At 42.4% G+C, this 26876-nt stretch overlaps 1 protein-coding gene and 1 non-coding gene across 2 annotated transcripts; both read right to left on the bottom strand.

Annotated features, from left to right (window-relative positions):
- Positions 1 to 17160: 17160 nt before the first annotated feature.
- Positions 17161 to 26233, bottom strand: PNP (purine nucleoside phosphorylase). The gene is made up of 6 exons (XM_003987386.5): positions 26102 to 26233; positions 22485 to 22654; positions 19011 to 19114; positions 18645 to 18820; positions 18348 to 18538; positions 17161 to 17783 (listed from the first exon to the last, which is right to left on the bottom strand). The coding sequence occupies exons 1-6, from the start codon at positions 26110 to 26112 to the stop codon at positions 17566 to 17568; spliced, it is 870 nt and encodes a 289-aa protein (XP_003987435.1). The 5' UTR covers positions 26113 to 26233; the 3' UTR covers positions 17161 to 17565.
- Positions 21516 to 21666, bottom strand: LOC111561262. Its single transcript, XR_002743599.1, has one exon. It is a non-coding gene; the product is annotated as a U12 minor spliceosomal RNA (small nuclear RNA).
- Positions 26234 to 26876: the final 643 nt, after the last annotated feature.

Raw genomic sequence — 26876 nt, 5'->3', positions numbered from 1 at the left:
TTCCAGAACTCCTTTTAGTCAATAAGCAGACAACTTCATGAGACTGCTTACTCAAGATCCAGCAGAACAAGAATTAGTTGTATGGGACTGAATGAACTGATAAGGAAAGTTTACAGAAAAAAAAAAAAAAAGAAGAAAGAAGAAAGAAAATTTGTAGTTGTTTGTATGGAATATTGCTTTATTTTATTTTATTTTTTAATTTACATCTAAGTTAGTTAGCATATAGTACAACAGTGATTTCAGGAGTAGATTCCTTAAGCCACTTACCCATTTAGCCCATCCCACCTCCCACAACCCCCCCAGCAAACCTCTGTTTGTTCTCCATATTTAAGAGTCTCTTATGTTTTGTCCCCCTCCCTGTTTTTATATTATTTTTACTTCCCTTCCCTTATGTTCATCTGTTTTGTTTATTAAATTCCTCACATGAGTGAAGTCATATGGTATTTGTCTTTCTCTGACTGATTAATTTCACTTAGCATAATATCCTCTAGTTCCATCCACGTAGTTGCAAATGGCAAGATTTCATTCTTTTTGATTGCCGAGTAATACTCCATTGTATATATATACCACATCTTCTTTATTCATTCATCCAAGATGGACATTTGGGCTCTTTCCATACATTGGCTATTGTTGATAGTGCTGCTATAAACATTGGGGTGCATGTGTCCCTTCGAAACAACACACCTGTATCCTGTGGATAAATGCCTAGTAGTGCAATTGCTGGGTCGTAGGGTTGTTCTATTTTTAATTTTTTGAGGAACTTCCATACTGTTTTCCAGAATGCCTGCACCAGTTTGCATTCCCACCAGCAGTGCAAAAGAGATCCTCTTTCTCCACATCCTCACCAACATCTGTTGTTGCCTGAGTTGTTGATGTTAGCCATTTTAACAGGTATGAGGTGGTATCTCATTGTGGTTTTGATTTGTATTTCCCAGATGATGAGTGATATTGAGCATTTTTTCATGTGTCGGTTGGCCATCTGGATGTCCTCTTTGGAGATGTGTCTATTTATGTCTTTTGCCCATTTCTTCACTGGATTGTTTTTGGGGTGTTGAGTTTGATAGCAAAATATTGTTTTAAAGCTTTTTTGTTGTTGTTTATTTTTGAGAAGGAGAAAGAGAGAATGCACACAAGGAAGGGGGAGAGGGAGAGAGGGAAACAGAGAATCCCAAACAGACTCTCCACCGCCAGCCAGAGCCTGATGTGGGACTCAAACTCACAAACTGTGAGATCATGACCTGTGCCGAAGTCAGACGCTTAACCAACTTGAGCCACCCAAGCGGCCCTGTTCAGAATACTGTCTTAATGTTCTACTTCAGTGTTGATGTTGTTTTAATGTTCTATTTTGAATATCAAAATAAGGCTTTTTTCTTTCTTCTTAAACTCTCTACAATCTATAACAAGTTACTAGATTCTACTTTTTAAAACTGAAACAAACATTCTTAAATGATATCTGATTCTTACTGACTCACACACCACTGCCAAGAATTCAGGAAGTCTCCTTACCTTTTTTTAGTACTTAAGTATTTTACCAGGTCTCCTTACTTCTCATGGCAGTATAGTTATTTGCATAAGTCCAGTAAAAATTTGTCCTCCTTTTATGGGACTCAGTTGGGTAAGCATCCTACTTCAGCTCAGGTCATGAACTCACAGTTCATGTGTTTGAGCCCCAGGTAGGGTTCTGTGTTGACAGCTCAGAGCCTGAAGCCTGCTTTGGATTCTGTGTCTTCCTCTCTCTCTGCCTGTCTCCCACTTGTACCCTGTCTCTCTCACTCTCTCTCAAAAATAAGTAAACATTAAAAAAAAAATTTTTGGGGGGGGCGCCTGGGTGGCGCAGTCGGTTGAGCGTCCGACTTCAGCCAGGTCACGATCTCACGGTCCGTGAGTTCGAGCCCCGCATCGGGCTCTGGGCTGATGGCTCAGAGCCTGGAGCCTGTTTCCGATTCTGTGTCTCCCTCTCTCTCTGCCCCTCCCCCGTTCATGCTCTGTCTCTCTCTGTCCCAAAAATAAAAAATAAACGTTGAAAAAAAAAATTAAAAAAAAATTTTTTTTTTAAGAATTTGTCCTCCTTTTTACCAGAATATCATAGAAAAATCAGTTATGCAACCAAGTTCTTGCCCAGATGTCATTTTTGAGAATGATCCTTGTTTAATCCAGTATGATGAACTAATGTGTACAAAGTCATCTCAGGAAAACTTGTGTAGTACCTGGTTTACAGGGTCCCAGTTTTGCAGTAGATGAGGAAGATCTCTTCTTGTCAGGCCAGGAACTTTAGGAAATTGTGGGGACCTTGAGAAGAAAGGAATTCACCCAAATTTATGGGTACAATGGGTGAAACCTAGTGGAAAGGGTTTTTTGGGCTTGGTTTTTCTAAACTGAAGGTAGCAAACAGTAGAGGCTTTTAAAAGTCCAATCTGAGATTCTGAAGGAAACTTCCAGAAAAAAGTAAATTTTGTGGCCTAGTCAATAATAATATGGCTCTTGATTTACAAAGCTGATTAAGAAGACCTATGTGGTAAATGAACACTCTTTCTGCAAGTGTATAAATAATCAGACGAAACCAACAGTATTGCCCCTTACTTTTTTTCTTTCCCACTGAACTGAGAGTTTCTTAACTTCTCTCTTACCCTCAGTGCCTAGCACAGTGTTTGGCATGAAGAAGGTAGTCAACATTATTTATTGGAAGAATAAAAATCAGGTTATGGAATTGTATTTGCTCCTGATTCTGCCCGTGAGGCAGTGATGGAGGGTTGGGGAGGTAGGGCAGGGGCCTGAGCCCACCAAGTATGGCGTCCTCTGCCCACTTCCAGCTATAACTTGGGGGAGGGGTAGCATCCATTAAAAATAAGCTCATAATTAGCTTCAAAAATACTCCCGGAATAAATGAACACATAAGTAAAAATAATAAAATAGGGAGGAGAGATGAAACAAGATGGGCAAAATGTTGATTATCATTGAGTGGCAGGTGGTGGGCACTTGGGGATTAATTATACCCTTCTCTCCCACTTCAATGCAGGTTTGAAGTTTTCCACACTAAAAAGTTTTTGAAAATCGCCTTGGAGGAGAAGAAAATTACACAAAGTAAGTCTGAGGGCTCTGTGAGAAATGGAAATGAGGGATGAGTGAGTTCGGGCAGTTTCTTGGTTTTGTTTTTGGATTTTTGCATCCACTAATTCAAACTACTCCCTGACCCACTTTTGCCTTCCTCTTCCGGCTATCCACTCCTGGGACATTTGCAGAACACCAGAGGTTTCCTGGAAGAGTGAGCATAGGGAGGGAAGTGCTCAAGTGGATTATTTCAGCACTGAATGCTGGCAAACCTCACCCACACACTGGTCTTTCAGCTGAGCCATGCCAGATCTGAGACTGGGCAGCAGCCAGATATTGCCATGAGTAGAATGGGAATGGAATGTTCTCAGGGCTTAGGAGGGGGCAGGAGAGGGGGGTATATATGTCTGAATCAATGCTGGAGACCAGAGAAGAGACACCAAGAAAGTGGGAAGCACTGTGCCCTCTGTTTGTCATTCCCTCCCCCAACAGTGACACTGGAGGAAATCAGGATCAAATGTAGTCAATCTGGCCCCAGGAGAGAGGAAGCTGGACAAAAAAATGAGCATTGTTCATTTGTGTTAGACTACAAATGCTCTTTCAGATTATCTTCAGGTCAACATGGCTGCATGTGGGGCCAGTTATTGGGAAACACAGGGTAAAACTCACCTCATGACACCTCATGACTCTTGAGATTTCTTTCCATTACATCCCAACAAAATTCTCTCCTACTAGCTTGTCATACTGTGTAAGATTCCACTGTTTGAGATTCATTTCTTTAACATTCATCTCCTTCCCCTGCCTTTTTTTTTTTTTAAACAAAATTACCCCCAAAATGCTTGACACATTCAATTGGGCTTGCAGTCAATATCAACTTAGTGTGATTCCTTGTAACAAAATGCGTTGTCTCTGAGAAATAATAGCTAGCATATAAGGTGCTAAGTACCAGAGAATTGTGTCAAGTGCTCTATTTACATTTTCTCATCTAGCACTGTGAGGTAAATGATACTATAGTTCCATTTTATAAATGTGGAAAGAAGGCTTTAGGAACTTTCAGTAAAATGACTAAGTGACAAGGGCAGCATTTGAACTCAGACCAGTATGACTAAAAATCTCTGTTCTTAGGGCACCTGGGTGGCTTAGTCAGTTGAGTGTCTGACTTTGGCTCAGGTCATGATCTCACAGGTCATGAATTCAAACCCCACGTCAGGCTCTGTACTGACAGCTCAGAGCCTAGAGCCTGCTTTGGATTCTGTGTCTCCCCCTCTCTCTGCTCCTCCCCTGCTCGTGCTCTGTCTCTCTCTCTCTCTCTCTCTCTCTCTCTCTCTTTCTCAAAAATAAATAAACATTTAAAAAAATTAAAAATCTCTACTCTAGGAAGCCAAGTATGGAAATAGACTGTCAGGTTGGGGGGATTCTTGACAATCCCTGAGGTGCATGATGGTACTAGACACTGGGAGTGAGAAGGAAAGAGCACTAATAAAGAAATGTGTGAGGGGCGCCTGGGTGGCGCAGTTGGTTAAGCGTCCGACTTCAGCCAGGTCACGATCTCACGGTCCGTGAGTTCAAGCCCCGCGTCAGGCTCTGGGCTGATGGCTCAGAGCCTGGAGCCTGTTTCTGATTCTGTGTCTCCCTCTCTCTCTGCCCCTCCCCCGTTCATGCTCTGTCTCTCTCTGTCCCAAAATAAATAAACGTTGAAAAAAAAAATTAAAAAAAAAAAAAGAAATGTGTGAGTGTGAGTGTGTGTGTGTGTGTGTGTGTGTGTGTGTGTCTTCTGGAGTGAAAATTAACCACTTGTGAAATGGTTGATAGGTAATAACAATTCAAGTCTTTTAGCATGTCCACAAAATACTGAAAGAATGAACTTCACAGAGAAAGAACCAAACTTTCAAACAATTGTCATTATGTGATATTTCAACCTGAGGTAGTTGTCAAACAAGTTTAGTGGAACCCCATTTAACTCAGTTAGCAAAAAGTCAAAAGAAGACATACCAGCTAAACTGGTGGCTTCTAATCTTTTAATCACAAGGACAATTTATTATTCCCAGCCCTCTTGAGTCCCTACAAGTAATATTATAACATGTAGCATTGTAACATTAAATTGCAATTATTTCTCCTGCTTAGACCGAGATTAGATAACAAAGGCATGCGGAAAGGCTGGATGGCCACCAGAAAGGACTTCCGGAGGTGGAAGCAGTACAATTACCCGAGCCCCCTTGGGTCCTGTCCTCAACTCACACATCCACACATGATTTTGTCTGTACGTCTGGGGCTTTTCCATCTCACAGGATTGACTCATGAACCACTCCCAAAATAAAACTATAAACAAGAGCTGCACTGAAAAATACATACAGTGGGAAATAAACCACCGATGACTTAAGAGAGAGATCAAATAGTGAAGAGATATTTGCTGAGTAAGCAGGAGTGGTGAGCAGTTTTGGGGTTCAGTCAGGCCAGGATGAGGATAAGGAAACATTTCTGACTCCGAATTAAGCACTAAACCAGCATCTTAACCCTGAGATGTGGCTTATAGAGAAGCAATTCCCCAAATGTAGAATTTCTCTTTCTAATCTCCAAGCTCCCCCCAATCTCCTTCTTACAATATATCTGCACACTTGTTGGTTTGTATCCTTTTATACTTTACCTTGCTCCAAGAAAAGATTAAAGACAGCTTGCAAAACTATCTACAATGGATGATAACACAACTCAAATTTAGGGAAAAGGAAAGAGGAAGAATACAGCTTTATGGATTAAACTTTAGTTGTGAGGATGCTAAAGTCACTATACTTGCCTAAGCCTGCATTTTGGTCCCCAAAAGCTGGAGTCTGTGTGTTCTTAGTCCACCCCATTGACAGATTAGGAGTTTGGGTAGATTAGGAGTTTGATTTTACAAATGGTGGTTACTATTTACCAAATGCTGATCTGACATGATGTAATTCGCAGACAGTACCAAACATTTTTAGTTTTGAGATTTTGCTATTATATTTATGAATCACAATTTAATTTTCTAATTTATATTAATGAAAAAAACTTACCAAAGAGTTTTTAATAAGAAGGAGATAACCAGGGTTGTCTCAATGGGTTGATACAATTCAAATAAACTTAGTTTTAGTTAGCATGTCATAGGCTTATTTACAGTAAACTTGTGGTTTTCATAAAGATTTCTAAAATGTTAAAATTAGCTCACAGACCTCAATATTTACAATCTTTCATGTAAGAAAACAATCTTGAAAGGACAAAAGACAGTCAACAACGGTATGAAAGAAGGAAAGAAAGGAAGAAGAAAGAGAAAGAAAGAAAAGAAGGATGCTAGGGCAAGAAAGTAAACACAGGTGCCCCTCAATCTGCAAATGAGATACTTTCCCAGTGCAAAGAATCATTCCATGGGAAAACAATAAAACTAAAACTTCAGAGTAAAGGAGCTTGCTTTCTCTTCATGAAACTGTCTCTGGTGCCCTGGTCAAGTAATAATGATTGTTGGGGCAACTAGTGGTCCAAGGAGCAGAGGCTTTTTCCATGGGAAGCCCCTACACCCTGGTAAGGTCCCCAGATGGACAAGCCGGTCCTATAGGCATGATGCTGTTATATGGCAAATTACAAAGCCCAGGACAAAAACCATGCACCAAAGAGAAACTCTGCCTTTTCTGTACTTTCTTGAAATTAGAGATCAAGTTCACTTGGGTCGGCAGACGTTGGTGCAGAATTAGCATAGAAGAGGTACTCAGTAAGATTTGGTGAAGCAGAGATGAAATGAGGGAAGAGAGAATGAGAAAAAGAGGGAGAGATCCCAAAGCAAAGCTCTAGCCCACAGCCTGGAAGATGAGCTCGGAGGAAAGGAAGCATCCTAGACTCCTGGACTTCTGACAGTCTTCCCAGTTTCTATGCTCTTAGAGAGTCTCTTTGTTTCCTCCCCTAGCATACGGTTGCTTTGGCTTAGCCAGCCAGGTAAGTGATTGAAGTTCTGCCTTCAAAGATAAGACAAGTAAGAAAAGGGAAAACATTTAGAATGTGATAAGTAAGACATTCAGATCTTCCTGAATTCATATTGATCTTCTCAGCTGAGATACTTTATTATGTAGGAGAATGGGTGCCTGGGTGGCTTAGTGCCAGACTTCAGCTCAGGTCATGATCTCATGGTCCTTGAGTTTGAGCCCAGCGTCAGACTCTATGCTGACAGCTTAGAGCCTGGAACATGCTTTGGATTCTGTGCCTCTGTCTCTCTCTGCCCCTCCCCCACTCATGCTCTCTCTCTCCCTCTCTCGCTCAAAAATAAATTAAACATAAAAAAAGAAAGAAAGAAAGAAAGAAAGAAAGAAAAGAAAAGAAAAGAAAAGAAAAGAAAGAAAAGAAAAGAAAAGAAAGAAATTCATGCCAAGGTATTTAAAAATGAACTGATGGAGGGCGCCTGGGTGGCTCAGTCAGTTAAGCGTTCAACTTTGGCTCAGGTCATGATCTCACAGTTTGTGAATTCAAGTTCCGCACTGGGCTTGCTGCTGTCAGCACAGAGCCCTCTTCAGATCCTCTGTCTCCCTCTCTCTCTTCCCCTCCCTGACTTGCACAAGCTCTCTCTCTCTTTCAAAAATAAACTTCGGGGGGGGGGGGAGGGGAAGAAGTGAACTCATGTGATATCTGCAACATCTTACTTTCAAATGGCTCAGGAAAAAAAAAGAAGTGTGTATGTGGTACAATACTAAAAATTGATGGTGGAAGGCACGCTAGTGTTTATCACATTATTCTTTTGACTTCTCTACAGTCTTCAAGATTTTCAAAGTAAAAGGTTGGGGACAAAGTGGACGTTAAAATTTCCAAAAAATATGTCAAATCCGTTGTCTGTACACCAAACCCGTAATAGTGCCTATCTTGACTGAGGCATTCTTTTTTGCCCTTTTTCTTGTTGTGGTTTTTTTGTATCGTCCAACTAGTCTACATTAATATGTATTGTTTTTGTAATCATGTAAGACTTTTATTCTATTTATTCTTATTTAAAATTTATTTTTAATAATAAAATAAAGATTATAACAATAAAATAAATTTATTTTAAAGCTACATATCTATTTTTAAAGGCCACAGCAAGGACTCTTCCTTCTGCCCCAGTGGCCTCTCTCACCAAACCCCCTGCTCTGTTGCCCCAAACCCAGAGCCAGCCAAGCAAGCTCCCTACATACCATATTTCTTGCCTGTGCTCCCATGCGTATCACTAGCTCCATAACCTTCCTCCCCACAAACACTTCCCTCATAAGCTACTGCCCACACAAAACATACTCCATCTAAATTTCTCTCCTGGAACAAATGGCTTCTTTCACCACTGACTACACCTCTGTGCAAAGCTTCCATCCATAAACCAGTCCTTCCCCAAAGTTCCTGTATAACGCTTTCCCCACCTATGCCTCTGAGTCAATCCCTGATGAATTTCTCCTGCTGTGCTGCTGAAGATTTCTCAATTGCTGACACAAAAGGTTGCCCTTCCCTGCCAGATGAAGCAGCCAATTGCTTCCACTTTTGTCTGGGATCAGTCACAGCTCCCTAGTCTTCCTGACCTAGCACCCCAGCTCCTCAGCTCCCATCCTACAGCAGGTCAAGAAGAAATGGACGCACATGGATATACAATCATTGCAGCAGGAGCACCTGCCTACATCTTCAGCCTTATCTCCCACAATCCCATTGTTCACTCCACTCTAATGCCATGGCCTTCTTGCTGCTCCTAAATTGCTAAGTCCTCCTAGAACCTTGATGCTAACTGTACCTTCTGCGTCTACACTCTTCCCTAATCATTGCATTGCTCATCCCCTCATTTATTCAGGCCTCTGGTCACATGACAGCTCTTCAGGGAGGACTTCCCTGCACTAATCCACTTGCAATTGTTCTCCCCTTTATTACTTTTTTTTTTTTAATAACCTTACTGAGGCATATTTTACATATCCTAAAATTCACCCTTTTCAAGTGTGTAATTCAATGACTTTTCATAACTTTACTCAGTGATGCAACCATCACCATAAATTACTTTGGGAACATTTTCACCCCTGAATAAGATCCTTTATGCCCATTTAATTTTCATTTCCACCCTGAGCCCCAAGAAACTACTAATCTACTTTCAGACTCTATAAGTCTGTCTTTTTTTTTTTTTATTTTTTTTTAACGTTTATTTATTTTTGAGACAGACAGAGACAGAGGATGAACGGGGGAGGGGCAGAGAGAGAGGGAGACACAGAACCGGAAGCAGGCTCCAGGCTCTGGGCCATCAGCCCAGAGCCCGACGACGCGGGGGTCGAGCTCACCGACCGCGAGATCGTGACCTGAGCTGAAGTCCGACGCTTAACCGACTGAGCCACCCAGGCGCCCCTATAAGTCTGTCTTTTTTGGACATTTCATGTAAGTAGAATAAGAGTAAAGGTTCTTTTTTTTTTTTGTATCTGAATTATTTTAGTCAGCATGTTTTGAGATTCATCCATGACATAACATGTGTCAGTAGTTTGTTTCCTTTTATTGCTGAACATATTCCATATATTTTGTTCACCAGTTTTTTGTTTTCTGGTTATTATGAGTAATGTTGCTGTGAACATTTGTGTGTAAGTCTTTATGTGTTTATGTTTTTTTTATTATTTTAAAGATTTTATTTATTTATTTTTTATTTATTTTTAAATTTTTTTTTCAACGTTTATTTATTTTTGGGATAGAGAGAGACAGAGGATGAACGGGGGAGGGGCAGAGAGAGAGGGAGACACAGAATCGCAAACAGGCTCCAGGCTCCGAGCCATCAGCCCAGAGCCTGACGCGGGGCTCGAACTCCTGGACCGCGAGATCGTGACCTGGCTGAAGTCGGACGCTTAACCGACTGCGCCACCCAGGCGCCCCTAAAGATTTTATTTTTAAGTAATCTCTACACTCAACATAGAGCTCAAACTCACAATCCCAAGATTATGAGTCGCATGCTCTACTGACTGAGCCAGCCAGGGTGCCTCTATGTGGATATGTTTTTATTTCTCTTTGGTAGATACCTAGAAGTGAAATCGCTGGGTCGTATGGTAGGATTATGCTTAACTTTTTGAGAAACTGCCAAATATTAAAGTGGCAATACTATTTTACGTTCCCATGAGCGATGCATGAGGGTTCTTGTTTCTCTGTATCCTTGCCAACATTTTCGATGTCTGCCTTATCTATTATAGACATCTGGTGACTTGAAATGGCATCTGATTGTAGTTTTAACTTGCCTTTCCTTCCTCTATTACTATCCATTCCTTCACTTTGATTATTTTTTCTTAACATTTACCATTACCTTAGATTTTTTTACATTTGTATTTATTTGCAAATTGACTCCCCCAATTTAAGGTAAACTCCATGAAGGCAGGAGTATTTTCTTGTTCTTCTCTGTTCTCTAATCCCTGGGACATTTATTAAGTTAGTGAATAAACATACCCTCCTCATGTGTTCCTCTTTTTCTTGCCAAGCAGCCCAGAAAAATACACTTGATGAATGCCTGTCTGAGACACTGAAAAGCTTCAAGCTTCTTCAAGGCTTCAATGGGCAGGCAACAGTTTATAAGTTAATAATTTTGGTTTTTGCATACACGTGGATACATGCACATGCACACACACACACATACCAGTATTTCTGTGTATGGCATAATACATCTGATTATCAAAAAGACAAAGTTCAAAATAAATGGAGGGGAAAAAATGGACAAAAGCAATACAGGGTGGTCAGGTAAAAGCTATGGTTATCTGAGTGGCCATTATGTTGCTAAATGTCAATACTAGGTGCAGATTGATGACAAGACCTGACACAGACATACTCCGAATAAAAACTGAGCAGGATCATTTATCTAAAGGTTGCAAAATAACTCAGAGAGATGAACATATTTTCCAACTCAGACAGGACTACAAACATCTTGACTCCAATACCTTTACCAGAAGGGTGTATTATCACTGAAACTGTAAGTAAATGAAGGCCACATTAGACTCTATGGAAAATATAGCAGTATCTCTCAGTCCAGCCTCGTTGTACTCATAAGTGAGTGTGAATATGCCCAAAGCCCCTCCTTGGCTGGAGGCACTTCATGTGGCTAAGGGTCATACGATACATAATACTACTGCAGAATGCAGTTTGGTTCTTTAAGGCATCTCTCTTGGACTCTCCAAGCTAGTAGATCCTGGTCTGAGAACATTCCTGAATTGAGTATTTTGGAACCATAACAGGGATCAGTTTCCTAGATCTTGGGAATCCTGCTGACAAGTCTTTAGACCAGCCATAGAGCTATCTTGAAATGAAGTGTCAGTAGGTAGGAAATATTCTAGAAGACAGACAGTCAAAAAGAATGACAGAGTAGCAGAAAATATCCGAAATTACTTGTACCATAACTCTATCCTAGTTTTTTTAAGCACTAGTGGTTCCTATCCATGTATGAAGGAGGAGGAAGAGTTGGCAGAGTAAGCATCCAAGGAAATGACCCTCTCCTGGGGCCCAAATTCAGAAAGTCATATAATTTTGCATTTCAGGAGCTTCACAGGCTCCCTTACATCCTATCCATGGGTCCAGTGTGAGAACCTTTCCACTCCAAAACAAGTATATTAACAACAACACTGTGCCAAGTATCGACTTTATCCCCTGACAGCAATCAAATTGTTTTCATACTTTGTTTGATGGACTGAGTGGGATACTAACAATGATGGTAACTGTATATTATGATTGGGGGGAGGGGAGCAGTGAGATATTGAGAGCTGGAATTGACCTTAGGCAACCTTTGATGGTTTGCATTGATAGAACTTGAGCAGATCAGGCTACACATAGTGTAAGTACTATATTCCTACTAATCTTTTATAGCAGGAGCTCAGTAGAAATAGTTCCAAATAAAATAGGAAAAAGGAAGACTAAGGCCAAAAATCAAATAGCCAACAAGCAAAATGGCATTTTAAAAAATATGAGGGGTGCCTGAGTGTCTCAGTTGCTTAAGTGTCCGACTTTGGCTCAGGTCATGATCTCAGGGTTTGTGAGTTAGAGCCTCACAAGGGCCTCTGGGCTGTCAGCCCAGAGCTCTGAGCCTGGAGCCTGCTACAGATTGTGTGTCCCTCTCTCTCTACCCCTCCCACCCTGCTCATGCTCTCTCTCTCTCAAAAATAAACATTAAAAAAAAAAAAAAAACACGAAAAACAGAGAGAAAAGAAAGAAAACAAGAAAAAAAGAGAGATTGGCAAGAGAGATCATAAATTTCCTAAAATGAAAAAACTCAGAACGGAAGTGAAAATGAAAAACAAATAGAAGAGTAGGGGGTTTTGACCTGAAACCAGAGACTAAGGATTCACTCCAAACAATATCAGATCTGATTTCTTCCAAACCTAAATTCTGACAAAAAGATTAAGGACTGGAAATTTTCCATTTTCATTAAAGTCCAAGTTTACAATAACAGAAAAACCAGGCAGAGAGCCAGTGTTTGTTCAAAAGATGTCCTTTAGAAACACAAAGTAGTTATGAAAAGCAGATGCATGTTTACAAAGGAAAAATGAATGCAAATCTAAGCCAAATCAGATTTAGACCAGAGGGCACAGCAGAGGAAGAACAATTGTGGTCTCTCCCACCTTCTTTTAAAGGGACAGCAGTGGTATTATCTCTTTGTCTCTATTCCTTTATTTTTTCAAAGTCCTAACGTCCAGCAATGGTATTATCTCTGTCTCTATTCCTTTATTTTTTTAAAGTCCTAACGTCTATCCCTACCATACACTTTTATTTATTTATTTATTTATTTATTTATTTACTTACTTATTTACTTATTTATGGGGGAGGGGAAGAAAGAGAGAGAGACAGAGAAAGAGAGTGGGGAGGAGGGGTAGAAAGAGGCGGGGGAAGAGAGAGGTTCTTAAGCAGGCTCCACACTCAGCTCAGAGTCCAGTGTGGGGCTCTGTCTCACAAACCCAGAGATCATGACCTGAGTTGAAATTAAGAATTGGACACTCAACCACTACCGAGCCACCCAGGTACCCCTCTTTGTCTCTATTCCTAAGGGCAACCAACAAATGCACTGGGAATTGGCTAAAAGCAAAAAACATTAAAGCCATATTCTTCCTTTGCTTCTAAAAATGTTGAGGTGATAGACATGTGTCCTTGAGAGCACTTACCTAAGTCAATAAGAAAACACACTAATTATGATGCAAAAACATCTCTAAGACATTAAAGAAAATAGCATGATGCAGAACAACACATATAATGTATTAACTTCTGTGGACAATAAGAGGAAGAGAAAAAAATAACGTGTATTTGTATTTGTTAATATTTTTATAGATACTGGAAGAATGTGTGAGAAACTATTAAGTCGTTACCAGTGGGGTGGGGAAGGAAAGGCAGATGAAGGACAGGATGGAGGTAAAACTTTACACATTTTATGTTGAGTAAGTTTTTAAGTTTGTGTTCAAAATTTTAATCTGAAAAAGGAGAAAACTACTAATTTGACTTAAGTGTATGTATTTTTCATTTCCAAATTGCTTGCACTTTTGCCTTTACATTTTGCTTTATAACAGCATATTCTTTTCAATACTGCAAAAGCCTCCAACCTGATTAAAAAATTCTAACCACCGGTTCTGTTATTCTATACGGCTAGTTTGGGGTGAAAGTATTTCTACCATCAGAACAACTCTTTCTGCTTCTCGTTAGGCTTCAATCCATCAAAATAGTAACATGATTTTCATCCATCAATTCCTACTTAAAAAGCCTTAAATGGCTTGTCATATTGCCTAGAGAAGGTTCTTACTCCTCAGCCTGAAAAGAGACCCCCGAACAATCTAGCCTTGTCCACCTTATTTCCCAGTGCTCCTATTCACAATGTCTTTAATTTCACCATTTTGTTCTGTTCAATGATCAAACATTCTCGAATTTGCCTGCATGCAGTAACTTCTGCCATGTCCTCTTCACCAATGTTTTCTGTAAGGTCTAACTCAGTCTCACCGGTCCTTCCTACTCCCCATCCCAGGTTGGTTCCCTTTGAATACCCATAGCATATTTTATCATTGGCACTTAACATGTGCTACTTCTCACACATTATTCCTTTTTCAAAAATTTTCCAAATGTTGACAATATAACATAGGAAAAGACTAAAAGTAGGCATAAAAGGCACAACTAATTCAGCTTTTAATGCGTATATCCTGTCTCCCCCTCAGATTGGAAGCTCTTTGTCTTATTAGCAGTTTATTTTATGGCTTTAAGACAATGTTGTATGCAATGTATATGATTAATAAACATTATTGGTATTGATAAAGATGACCATGACAGGGCCAGGATAGAAAGCCCTAACTTGAAGTGTGTGTGTTTTTTGCCACCTATCCTGAGATGCAGGAAAATGTCCATTTTGTAGGCCCCTCTAGAGAGCAATAGAGTCATCACCAGTTGTTTTCAAGAACTACCCTTTTCTGGGTCCTCCTCCCAGACCCATCTCCCTTGACTTTTGCTTTTATTTTCTTGCTCATCTAAACTGGTACATTCATTTTGGTTGAGTTGGTTGGCACTTTGAAGACGCTTGATAAGCAAAATGTAGTGTATCCATACAGTGGAATAGTACTCAATTATGAAAATAAATGAAGTACTGATACATGCTACAACTTGGATGAACCTTGAAAACATTATACTAAGAGAAAGAAGCCAGTTGAAGTCCATATGATCCTATTTACAATTCCCTTCATATGAAGGCCCAAAATAGTTCTATCTTACAGAGCAGAGAGTAGATTAGTGGTTTTCAGGAGGGTTGGGAGCAGAATAACTGAAAGGTACAAGGTTTTCTTTTGAGTTGATGAAAATGTTCCAAAATGGACTGTGGGGATGATTGCACTTATGTGTGAAAATACTAAAAGCCATTGAGCTGCACACTTTAAATGTGTGAATTTTATTGTATGTAAATTATCTCATTAAATAAGCCTTCAAAATAGAAATTAAAGGGGTGCCTGGGTGGCTCAGTCAATTAAGCGTCCTACTCTTGATCTCGGCTCCGGTCATAATCTCAAGTTCATGAGTTTAAGTCCCACACCTGACCTGGCTCTGTGCTGATGGTAAGAAGCCTGCTTGGGATTTTCGCCTTCTCTCTGCCCTCCCCCCCTGCCCCCCGTTTGTGCTCTCTCTCTCTCAAAATAAACTTTAAAAAAGAAATCAAAGACAATGTGTTTGTGTTTTCTTTCTCCAGCCCATATGGCCTTGAACCTAGTATTCCAGTGCATTTAGGATACTCATTACCTATAATTAAATAGTACTTGCCTGTAGCTTTCCTTGTCATATCTTAGTTTTCCTATAAAGAATGTACAATTTTGTTACTACAGGAGATATTCAATGTCCTAACATGAGTATAATAACACTTCTGTAAAGTCAGTAAGCCTTATTCTTCATACTTAGAACTAAAAAATTAGACTCTTGCATGAGGACAACAAATGAATATTCTTCTTGAATCTAGTATTCTATCACAAAATTTATGATGCCCTTTACAGGGTAAATGGGCAAACCCATATACTAAGTCTAAACACCAAAGATGTGCTTAAATATTCCACCTGAGTCTCTCTGGGACATGTTTTTCAGATGGCACCATTCTCATTCCTGAGCCATCTCACCAAGAGCCAGATCAGGGTGAGAAAGCTGAGCACCACATGCACTCTCTTGTAACTTCCAAGTATTTGCCCATGTCTCATTAGAGCCCTGCAGGTCCTCTGTTCTAATCACACCTGTTGTGATAATGACCCACGGAACATGACTACATTTTATAGCTCTGTGCTTTCACTCACCTGGTGTGAAATCCTTTTCCTGCCTTCCATCCGTTAGGACTGAACTCAAAAGTTTTCTATGAAACTTCCCTTACCCAACCCAATTCTCAAGGTCCAGTGTATACAACAGGTCTATCCTTTGGGCTCCCATTGTATGTAATGTGTAGAATATTCTATACTGTCTTATAGTAACAGTTAATGGTTTCACAAATATATCTCTTAAGATTAAAGGGCAGTTAAAGAACCTTTGTTATATTCTCAATTTAACATTCTTAGTTGAGTGTTATAGAGGTAATTCAATAACTTGATTAAAAGAAATGTTTATAAACCATCTCATTAGATGAACAAGTTGCATATATATCTAAAGGACACACAGTACTTTCCTCTAAACCAGCTTGCTTATGGACAAATGGCAGATGCTAGCAGATTGTCTCAAGGTCCAGGTAGGGTTTTAGAGCTGGTGGGGGTGGTGACAGGGCCACTCCAGAATGCTTTCTGTGTTGGGCTCAGGTAAGTTGGTTAGTTACCAAAGGATTTAAAAGAGGTTTTAAAAGCTTTCTATTGTAAATTTCTACTGAAATGCCATTACTATTAGAGGCTCATCCAGCTAGATCTTTTATCAAAATGTAAAGAGGCCTGGGAGGGTAGTGTGGTTTTGAAACATGCCATCCAGTCAGCTGAATGCAAACTGGTAAGTGAAAAATAGTGCAGTGAACCAACAAAGGGCAACACCTAGATGCTGTGTGACAGGGAGGTTCTGACTGAGCAAAAGTCAAAAGACTAGAACCCAGAAAGGAAACGAGGAGGGAAGGAAAGGAAGTGCTCTAAGAAGTGAAGTATGAGTCAACTTCACAGGTTTGCCTGGGGCTGGCAGGACTCTAATCTGCATGGAGTGGCTGCTGGCAGAGAAAGATGTAGTATTCTAGTATTCAGTATTTGCTACAGCATTGTCAGAATGCAGAGAAGGAATGTTGGGTTGTCCTTAATTATGGCAGAAGTTAGGGTAGGGAGGAGAAAGAAAACAACAGGAAACAGTTAGGGCTTAAGAAGTAGCCACTGTGGAACAGTGAGACCAGTGAGACGGTTCAGATATTCATGAGGGCATAGACAGGGAGCAGCACAATCAGAAGGCTAAGGTCAGAGGCAAGACTGGTCTGAGGAAAGCTGCCGTCTTGTGCCAGGTGTTAGCTCTTCCTTCTTCATCTTCTGACATCTTTATCTCTCATCTTTGGCTTTCCTTCATCCTTTCCTGCATTTACACACCACCTCATCTCAGTTTTTAGTGGCTTGTCTCAGAAGCAGATAGTCACACTGGACATGTGATCTCAGTCTTTCATGCCAAACTTGGCCTGTGCTCCAAGCCTTATCCCAAAATGCACTAAACATTAAATTATTTCATCTTTTTTATTCTCAAAATATGAATAGTATTCGAGTCCAAGAGGTATTGGACTTGTGCGAGGCAGACTGAGCCTTCAGGAATGTGAAATCATCTTATCTCAGAAAGATAGCAGTAGGTACCTGTGCGAAGTTCAACAGCCCAAATCACACCTAGGGCATATACATGGCTGTGTGATAGGGCTTGGGCCCCAGCTCTTGAGGAAGAACAGGGGTGGAAACTGTTGAGACAACTGAGCAAGAGAAGCTAGCACAGAAGGGTCTGGTGGGAGAAATGGTGGATCTTCCTCTCCTTTCTCCTACTACTTAAGGGCAGAGGCACATGACCCCAGCAAGGGGCCAAAGCAGGTAGTAGCTACTTGGATCCTTTTAGGGAGAGGCCAGACCACTCCAGGGCTGGTTAATTGCCTTTGCCAGGCAGTGGAATACTAGCCATAAGAATAGAGACGAACTGTTCCAATTTCTGTGCGGCTTTTTTCCCGGACTCTAATACTTCCTCATGATTGGCCTTCTCCTTGGTTTCATAATCCTGGATGACTTTGTTAGTGATGAGGGAGAAGCCAAAGACTCGAAGTCCACAGTGCCTTGCAACTATAACTTCTGGTACTGTGCTCATGCCTGATGAGGAGAGAGAGGGAAAACAACTGTCAGGACCCTCAAATGACTCTTTTCTTTACCCTCTGCCCTCATCCCCATTCATTACCTCATTGACAATTCCACATCTCAAAAAAACATCCAAAGAAACAGCTGATTTCTTGTCTAGCTTCGGTTATTCTGTATTGCTTAAAAGAGTGGGGCTTCAGAGGACCTTACACATTTCTTATAAGTATTACCACTGCAATGCTTTATTTCTGTTTGTGGTCATTTTGAAGTCAGTTCTAATGATGCGGTTCCATCTTCCAGCCAGAGGTACAGAAGCGGCTATATTTTTTAGAACAATCTTCAGAAACATCAAATCATGGATGGGTCGTTAGCATTATAGCTGTTAAAGCCCTAGGTGCTGGGTAGGGAGGTTTAATGCTATAACACACCAAACCCCAACACCTTTAAAGTCAGTTTAACTCAATCTTCCCTTAAGTCAGATCTCTCACTTTACGGTCTAGGTCTACAATCTTACACCTTTCCATCCCTATTTTACCAGATCCCTCCCTGTTCAAGCCTCCAGTCGGTTCCCCTTCTCACCAACAGCATCTGCCCCCAGGTTCTGCAGCAGCCGACACTCGGCCACAGTCTCAAAGGAGGGGCCTGCCAACATCACATAGGTGCCTTCCTGAAGCTCTCTCTGCTCCCCCATTTGTTTCCAGACACTGTGAGCCTTCTGTCTCATATCCCGGTCATAGGCATCAGACATGGCAGGGAAACGAACTCCGAACCTAGGGCACAGGTTGGAATCTCAGATTACTGGAACATAATGAGTTCTGACCCCCAGACAAGTCCTTAAACTGTACCCAGCTATTAAAATTTTTGCAAGATACATACCTATCCTCATTGGGCCCTCTGAGAGGGTTCAAACCACAGAAACCAGGTAGGTTGATGTGGTCGCGGATCAGCATGATATCTCCAACCTCAAATTTGGGGTTGAGTCCTCCAGCTGCATTGGTGACCACTAGGGTGTCCACACCCAGAAGGTAGAAAACCCTCACTGGGAATGTCACCTTACAAACAAAACATAAAAGATCAGAAAGAGTTCTTTAAAATTTCAATCTACCCACAGACATGCATGATACACACCACGAAAGAGAAAGGAGGGGACCAAAGTCAACCTAGCCCAGGTAGATATGTCATAAAATGAGACTGAGAACTCTCTCCCCCTTCTTCCAGACCAGGCTTATGCCCCTGAATTACCTTTGAGAGTGGGTAGCCTTCATACATGTGGAACCTGCCCTGCATCATCACACAGGCTCTGCCATTCAGGATCCCAAACACCAGTCGACCAACATGACCTGGCACTGTGTACAAAATAGAAAGAACAGGATGATATTTTCATACAACACATATCCACTGAGCACCTAGTACAAGCCAACTCATGGTGCTCAACATGAGAGGGTATAATTAAGCAAAGGATGACATTACTAACTCCACTTTCAGAAAGCTGAAGTCTGGTGGAGACAGGAACAAATCATAAGCTTACAAATGAGTATATAAGTACATCCTGAGATTAGAGCTAAGGGATAAGGATGCTCAATGTGAACCACATATCAAAAGAAAGATTTTTTGTTATTTTATTATTTTTTTAATGTTTATTTATTTTTGAGAGAGAGAGAGAGAGCATAGCAGGGGAAGGGTAGAGGAGACAGTCTCTGAAGCAGGCTCCAGGCTCGGAGCTGTCAGTGCCAAGCCCAATGTGGGGCTCAAACTCACAAACCATGAGATCATGACCTAAGCTGAAGTCAGATGCTTAACCAACTGAGCCACCCAGGAACCCCTTAATTGTTTTTACAGAGAGAAAGTGTGAGTGGGGGAGGAGAACAGAGGGAGAGAGAGAAATCTTAAGCTAAAATTCTCTTAAGCTTAAACTAAAGATTCTCCATGCTAAGCGTGGAGCCTGACACGGGGGTTGATCCCACAACCCTGGGATCATGACCTGAGCCAATATCAAGTTGGCTCAACTGAACCACCCAGGTGTCTTAGGGAAAGGTTTTTTTCTTTTTAAGAAACTTCAAAAGAATGAGAAAGCCATATTGTAAGAGAATAAAAGTGAGCAAAAAAAAAAAAAGAAAAGAAAAAAGAAAAAGTGGGTAATAATAAATGTAGCAAATGCAGTCCTTATAGACTTTTCCAAAAATTTTTAAATTCTCCAAATATGTCTCCATATTTATTACCCTAACTAAACCATGTGCCTCCTCACTCTTGAAAGGGAGTTCATAGTATATGAGGGTCCTGAAGAGGTTACTGAACAACAGGGGGAGGGGCTGAGTTTGGACCCCTCAAGGCTTCTCCATTATGACCCACAAAACAGTCCTGTGGTAATACATAGCCCAAATGGGCCCTGCAAGGGTGTGGGAATGCAAAAATAACTCCCCACAGAGACATAATAACCATTATTACCATTTCCCTTATCTAGCATTTCTCCTCTAATGGAGGCAGCCAACCTATCCCCTAGGGAATGGGTGGTCCGAGAGAGAGGGACCAAAATCAAGAGGAAGAGTTCAGGGAGAGTCAGAGACAAGAGCTTATTTAAAAAAAAAAAAATTCCAGTAATAGAGCAGAGGTGGCAGAGTTAGGAAAACCTGAGTATAAAAAATAGGCTAATAAAGTTTAAAAATTAATCCACTAATCACTTACTGCAGTGCCCTTCTCAGTGGGAAGGAGTGGCAGGTGGGGTCAATGTCATTGCTCTTTCCCTTAGGAAACTTTTTGCCCTTTGCCCTCCCTCTCGGTTTAATATTTCTTTACCCAACCCTCACCCCCACCTCCCTGCTTTGGTCTTCCAATCTTGCTCCAACGGGTTTGGAAAAATATATGTGCAAAGTCTTAACTCTCTGGGGAAAAGAGGACAGAAGGTAGAAATTTATAAAATTAATAAATCATGGGAAGTTAGTTATCTGAGAATTAATAAGTAAACCAAATAAACTACCCTTCTCCTTAATTTACTTGGTCCCTTCCACCCCTTTTTTCCAGAGAACTGGCTAAGGTTGTTAACCTAACGTTCATGAATCATAGGTGAAAACAGTTTCACAGGCCATTAGAAAATTTCAGTAAATTTAGAAGATTCAGCCAACATGGGAGGGGTGGGGGGCAGTGGCAGAGGTGCCTGGGTGGCTCAGTGAGTTAGGCATCTGACTCTTGATTTTGGCTCAGGTCATGATGTCACAGGTCCTGGGATCCAGCCCTGAGTCAGGCTCCTCGCTGAGCGTCAGAGCCTGCTTGAGAGTCTCTCTCCCTCTCTACCCCTCCCCTGCTCTCTCAAAATAACTTAAAAAAAAAAAAAAAGAAGGGGACGCCTGGGGGTCTCGGTTAAGTGCCCGACTTCGGCTCAGGATATGATCTCAGTTTGTGGGTTCAAGCCCCACAAGGACTCTGTGCTGACAGCTCAGAGCCTGGAGCTTGCTGGGGATTCTGGGTCTCCCCCTCTCTCTGCCCTTCCCCCACTTGTGCTTTGTCTCTCTCTCTCTCAAAAATAATAAACATTAAAAAAATTATATATATAAAAAAAAGATTCAGCCAACATGGCTAATAGTGAAGGGAAGTGGAGAGTAGTGAAGGAAAGTGCAGGGCCACTCCAGGAGTTGCCCACAGTGGACCCATAAACCCTCAGGATTAACCCAAGTTATCACTTATAGGAAACAAGCACCTTCTCAACCTCATTTTTCTTTCATACCAGTCTACTTTTTCAGTATTAAAAGGGGATGGACAGATCGTGACTCTCAAACATCTCACAAAGTAGGTGAGTCACATTAGGGGCAACCTTTACTTGCTCAAAAATCCATCTCACATTAGCTGGGAGGATTCAGGTGTCACCCTGAATTGTTATTTTCCTTACTCATGAAGTTTAAGGCATGGCCTTTCCCTTTTTTTTTAAAATAAAGGCTACCCCCAAAATGGGACTCGAACTCATGACCTGAGACCAAGAGTTGCATGCTTTACCCACTGAGCCAGCCAGGTACCCACACCTGGCTCTTTTCTAAACCACGGCTTTAGAGTTTTCTGGCAGCTGTTAGGATGCTGGATATGCTACCCTCAGATCCATCATTGCTCCACAGTGCACAGGTAACACCTGCTTCCTTCCCTCCTTCAAAGGGTCAGTGTGAATCAGGTCTTGTGTGTTCATGTGTTATCTGTGTATTTTGTCTGCAAGAACATGGCAGTGTTCATTTGTTGCTGCGCACCAGTGAGTGCCTTATCATGGGACAAGAGCTAGAGCTGGGGAGATTGGGAATGGCAGGAAGACATAGGACAGGGGTCGCCTGACTTTGTCCCGGGAAGTTATAGGCACTACTTTGTCCATTTAACCTGCAGACTGAAAGAAATGGGAGGGATATGTGCAAGTGGTGGGTAACCCTGGTGTGGATGGGGGAGGAGAGTGTGAGTGAGGTGCTGTAAAACTTTAAGGGTCTCTGGATCATTACAGCATAGGAAATATGTCATCATATGGTATCATTGCCACACACATGCCCAATCTATTATGAAATTTCTACTGGGGGAGTTTCCTTCTAAAGTCATTCTGATTCATAGTGGTCTTTTTCCCTCTCTTAAACAAGTTGTCTTTAGTCAAATGCTATACAGGATAATCAGGTGCAGGCCTGGTGAAAGCAGACCTTCTCATCAGAATCCCATCAGTATCCCTCAGTTCAATCCCTCACTCCCCCTTGCCAGTACCTGTACTTTGGGAAAAGTTTGGTATCTCACTGTAGTCAAAGCTCTCGGCCTCAGTTAATTTATTGACCAGATTTCCTAACCCAGAACCACAGATCACTGCCACTTGAGGTCGGTGGTTGGTGCGGCACAGAAGCCATTTTGCAGTGTTCTGATAATCTTCATATGTAAATCTAGGAAAAAGGAAAATGAAAGTTAAGTTTTGCTCCCCTCCCAAGGGCATCATAGACTAATGACCTTCAGTGCAGAAAGGCTCCTAGGAGTGCTGGGGTGGGAAGGGACACAGAAGGGGCCAAAGAGCTGCCCCAGAAGGGAGGATCCTCTCTCAGCAGTGTCCACACTAAGCTCATCCACCCACCCACTCCTCTTTCTGAATCAGGCCCACTTTCTGAATCAGACCCACTGAAAGTCTGATGGGAAAGTCCCTCCTCATTCTAGAGCCTGGCAAAAGTTAATGGTGCCTATGTTTCCACCTCCAACCCCATCTTCAGTTTTGCTACCACTAGCAGGTTTAATTATCTCTCTTTATGACAAAGATTTAGAGAGGAAGGGATGATAAATCTACATAGAAGTACTGGGAAGTAATCGAAATCAAAGAAGTAAAAGGGCTGGATTTGAGGATGAAGGCTAAAGAGTATATTCAAAATGGTATTAAGACCTTCCTTAGGGCAGTGACAAACCCAATATAATCCTCCTACCCTACTTATCAGTAAGGACACTCAAAATGTAATTAACACTACCCTGAGGGCAGGGATAAACCCAATTTCCTTTTGGACCCTTGCCTTCCAGTTCCTCCCTCAGACACTTTTATTGGCTGACAAAAAAAAAAAAAAAAAAAAAAAAAAAGGCAATGGGAACACTCCAGAGTAGAAATCTATGTGCCAGTTAGTTCCCCCAGATCCCTATTCTGGGATACCCAAACCAATAAAATACAGATCCCTGTCAAATGAAATTGCAAGCAGTAATTCAAGACCAGTGACTAGACAAGCACAAAAAAGCAGATGGAGTAGTCCACAATTTTGGTGGTCAGTGGCTGAAACAGAACTATTTCAGCATCTGCTTGAAAATACAAATTCTAGGGGCGCCCGGGTGGCTCAGTCGGTTGAGCGTCCGACTTCGGCTCATGTCATGATCTCATGGTCTGTGAGTTCCAGCCCCCGTTGGGCTCTATGCTGACAGCTCAGAGCCTGGAGCCTGTTTCAGATTCTGTGTCTCCCTCTCTCTCTGCCCCTCCCCCGCTCATGTTCTGTCTGTCTCTCTCTCTGTCAAAAATAAACATTAAAAAAAAATTTTTTTTAAAGAAAGAAAGAAAATAGAAATTCTGGAGCCCAATCCTAGAGATCCATAATTCTGGGGATCCACAATAGTGTCCTAGGTAATTCTCATTCAAAAACCAGGCTTACTTATTTCTGGTCAAGAGGAAGGCAGAACTCAACCTGGGTTCTAGTCTCAATTCTGTCTTTTTAAGCAAATAAATGTGTTTCAAATTCTTTCCTCGGGTAAAAAGGAAGTAATTGGCAGCACCTGTCTTGACCCCACCTCTCTTATAGGTACAGTTTTAAAATTAATTAAAAACTTATCAGTAAGTTCCAAAACCTTACCAGTTAAGACTCCATTATGTCAGGGTTTGAGTCCAAAGCACTTGAATCTTCCTCCCTGCCTTTGTTCTCCTCCCTGCCCTCTCCCATCTCCCTTCTCTTCACCAAGGTTCTTTGCCCTTCAGAGACCTAACCACATACACTTGCCATACCCATACATCTTAACCACATACACTTACCGTGCCCATACATCCCCAAGAACCAACCCAGAATTTTTCTCACAATTCCAGTCCAATTCTCAAACCCCTATCTGGAAAAATGAAATGTTGAAGTGGGGGACAAGTGGAACTGAGGTATGACAGAGCCGAACACAGCTAACCAAGCCTCCAAAGGAAATCCTTCTCTTCAAAAGCAGAGCCTTTGAAACCAGATGACTCTACAACAGGCTACCCTCAGGGAAGTAGCTGGGTAAGGGACAGGGGAGATGGAGCCACAGGATGATGGAAAGAGAAGCAATGAAATGATTAAAAGTTAATCAAATAGCATCCCCAAGAGGTGCAAAAAAAAAAAAAAAAAGAAAGAAAGAAGTATGAAGCCCTGGCCACCTAGCATATCTAGCAACGACTTATAGGACTTCTTCAATGGGCCATCAGTTCCCCAAGAACACCCTGGATCCCTGTGCATCCAAAAGCCACTGTGGTCCCTGATTCTGGTGACTTGGACTGGGATTTCTGGGGCCAAAGCAGACAGAAGAATTTTCAGAGGTGGGAGGTAGGAGGAAAGGGCAGAGTCTATTGTTCGGTCCAATTAATAAGGATTTCCTTCTCTCCTTGGAGACTTCATCCCCAACTTATTTAAAATGTTTCTTTTTCTTTTTCTTTTTTTTTTTTAATTTTTTTTAAATGCTTATTTATTTTTGAGAGAGAGAGAGAGAGAGAGAGCGAGCAGGGGAGGGGCAGAGAAAGAGGAGACACAGAATCCAAAGCAGGCTCCAGGCTCTGAGCTGTCAGCACAGATCCCGACGTGTGGCTCCAACCTACGAACTGTGAGATCATGACCTCAGCCGAAGTCGGACACCCAACCAACTGAGCCATCCAGGTGCCCCTAAAACTTTTCTTTTAGGGGCGCCTGGGTGGCTCAGTCGGTTAAGCGTGGGACTTCCGCACAGGTCATGATCTCGCGGTTCATGAGTTCGAGCCCCGTGCTGGTCTCTGTGCTGACAGCTCAGAGCCTGGAGGCTGCTTGGGAGTCTGTGTCTCCCTCTCTCTGCCCCTCCTCCGCGTGGGGCTCTGTGCTGATAGCTCTGAGCTCCGATCCTGGAGCCTGCTTCGGATTCTGTGTCTCCCTCTTTCTGCCCCTCCCCCGCTCACGTTACGTTTCTCTCAAAAATAAACATTAAAACATTTTTCCTAAATAAAAAAAATAAATTTTTCTTTTAAATTGTAAGTAGGCTCCACGCCCAACGTGAGGCTTGAACTCACGACTCTGAGATCAAGAGTCACATACTCTGAGATCAAGAATCACAGCCAGCTGCCCAGTCCCCAACTTATTTTAATTGGATCTCCAATTTGGTGGGAAAAAAGGTGTTGAGAGAACTTCAGACATCTCTCCTCTGAAGGAGGAACTCCAGATACGGGCACCAAAAGAACCTCGCAGCTTTACCTAGACTCTGCAAAGGGAGTGAAAAGCACAAGGGGCGGGTTGACCTCTTCCCGGTATGCCGGTCGGGGTGGCTGGGGGAGAGAGAGTACGCTTCCCCTACAACTTGCACCTCAGTGCCGGCGCACACGCACATAAACACACCCGCCCCCTTTCCCAAGTAGAGTGCACGGAACCACACCGTGTCCCCTTCCTGCTCCGGTGGGGCCATCACTACCCGATTCCCGCGTGCGCCCCGGTTGTCGCTGGCCGCCTCACTGCTCTGCCGCCCTGCCGCGACACGGGCTCCCCCGCCAGGGGTCTCTACATCTCCAGAGCATTCGCTCTCTCTCCTGGCCCTCTCGGGGCCCAGGTGCCGGGCTTCCAGGTCTCAGTGACAGCCATTCCCCTTCCCGGGTTCCCCGGGCCTGGTGCTCGTCTCACCCGTTCTCCATGGTGCCACCGCCGCCCTCTCGAGGAGCCCGCCCTTCTCCGCTCGGATCCGGTCTGCTGAGCTGCGCCGCCCTGCGCTGAGCTGTCCTCGCCGGGTGCGGTGTATACAGTGAGTGTACTGTTACTCGCAGCTGGCTTATATCCCAGCCTGGAGTCCCCAGCCAATAGCAGCCGAACACGCAGGCCGGCCCCCATCTCCATGGCGACACACCCAGATTCAATTGCCCGAGGCTAGGCTAACAACTTAATCTGCATTCTTTGCAGAGCTGGAACCTGACTCGCACCGCACCCTACTCCCTGGGGAAGTCTACCAAAGCATCCCTGCACCCACTTTCGTCCTCAGGGCCGAAGTTTCCCTCAAGGAAGCCTATTCGAGATGAGGGCTGGAAGCCGGAAGAGAGAGCCCCGAAAACCTTTTATCTGGAACCTCATTCCCGATTGTGTCTAGAGCAAACCATGAGGAATTTGAAAAGAGAAAAATTTAAACCTTGTATCCTGCAACTCCAGAATAAAATTAAATGAGCCTGTGTCTGAGATGTGTCAAACAAAATTTGCATCGAGGCGGCAAATTTTTTTTGCAGTCCTAGGAACTGCAATTTGGAAGACTTAGATTTGGGAGGAAAACCAAATAGTGCTCCACTGACGGGGGGGGGGGGGGGGGGGGGTGTGAAAAGCAGAGGGTCTTTAAAGGCAAAAAAAAAAAAAAAAAGGGGGGGTGCAGAGGGGGGATTCCAAGAAGACTTACATATGATGTAACTTAACATAC

Source organism: Felis catus, chromosome B3 (genome assembly GCF_018350175.1).
Source record: "Felis catus isolate Fca126 chromosome B3, F.catus_Fca126_mat1.0, whole genome shotgun sequence".
Classification (NCBI taxonomy): domain Eukaryota; kingdom Metazoa; phylum Chordata; class Mammalia; order Carnivora; family Felidae; genus Felis; species Felis catus.
Note: the sequence above shows the minus strand (reverse complement) of the source record. Positions and strands in the feature narration are given on the sequence as shown.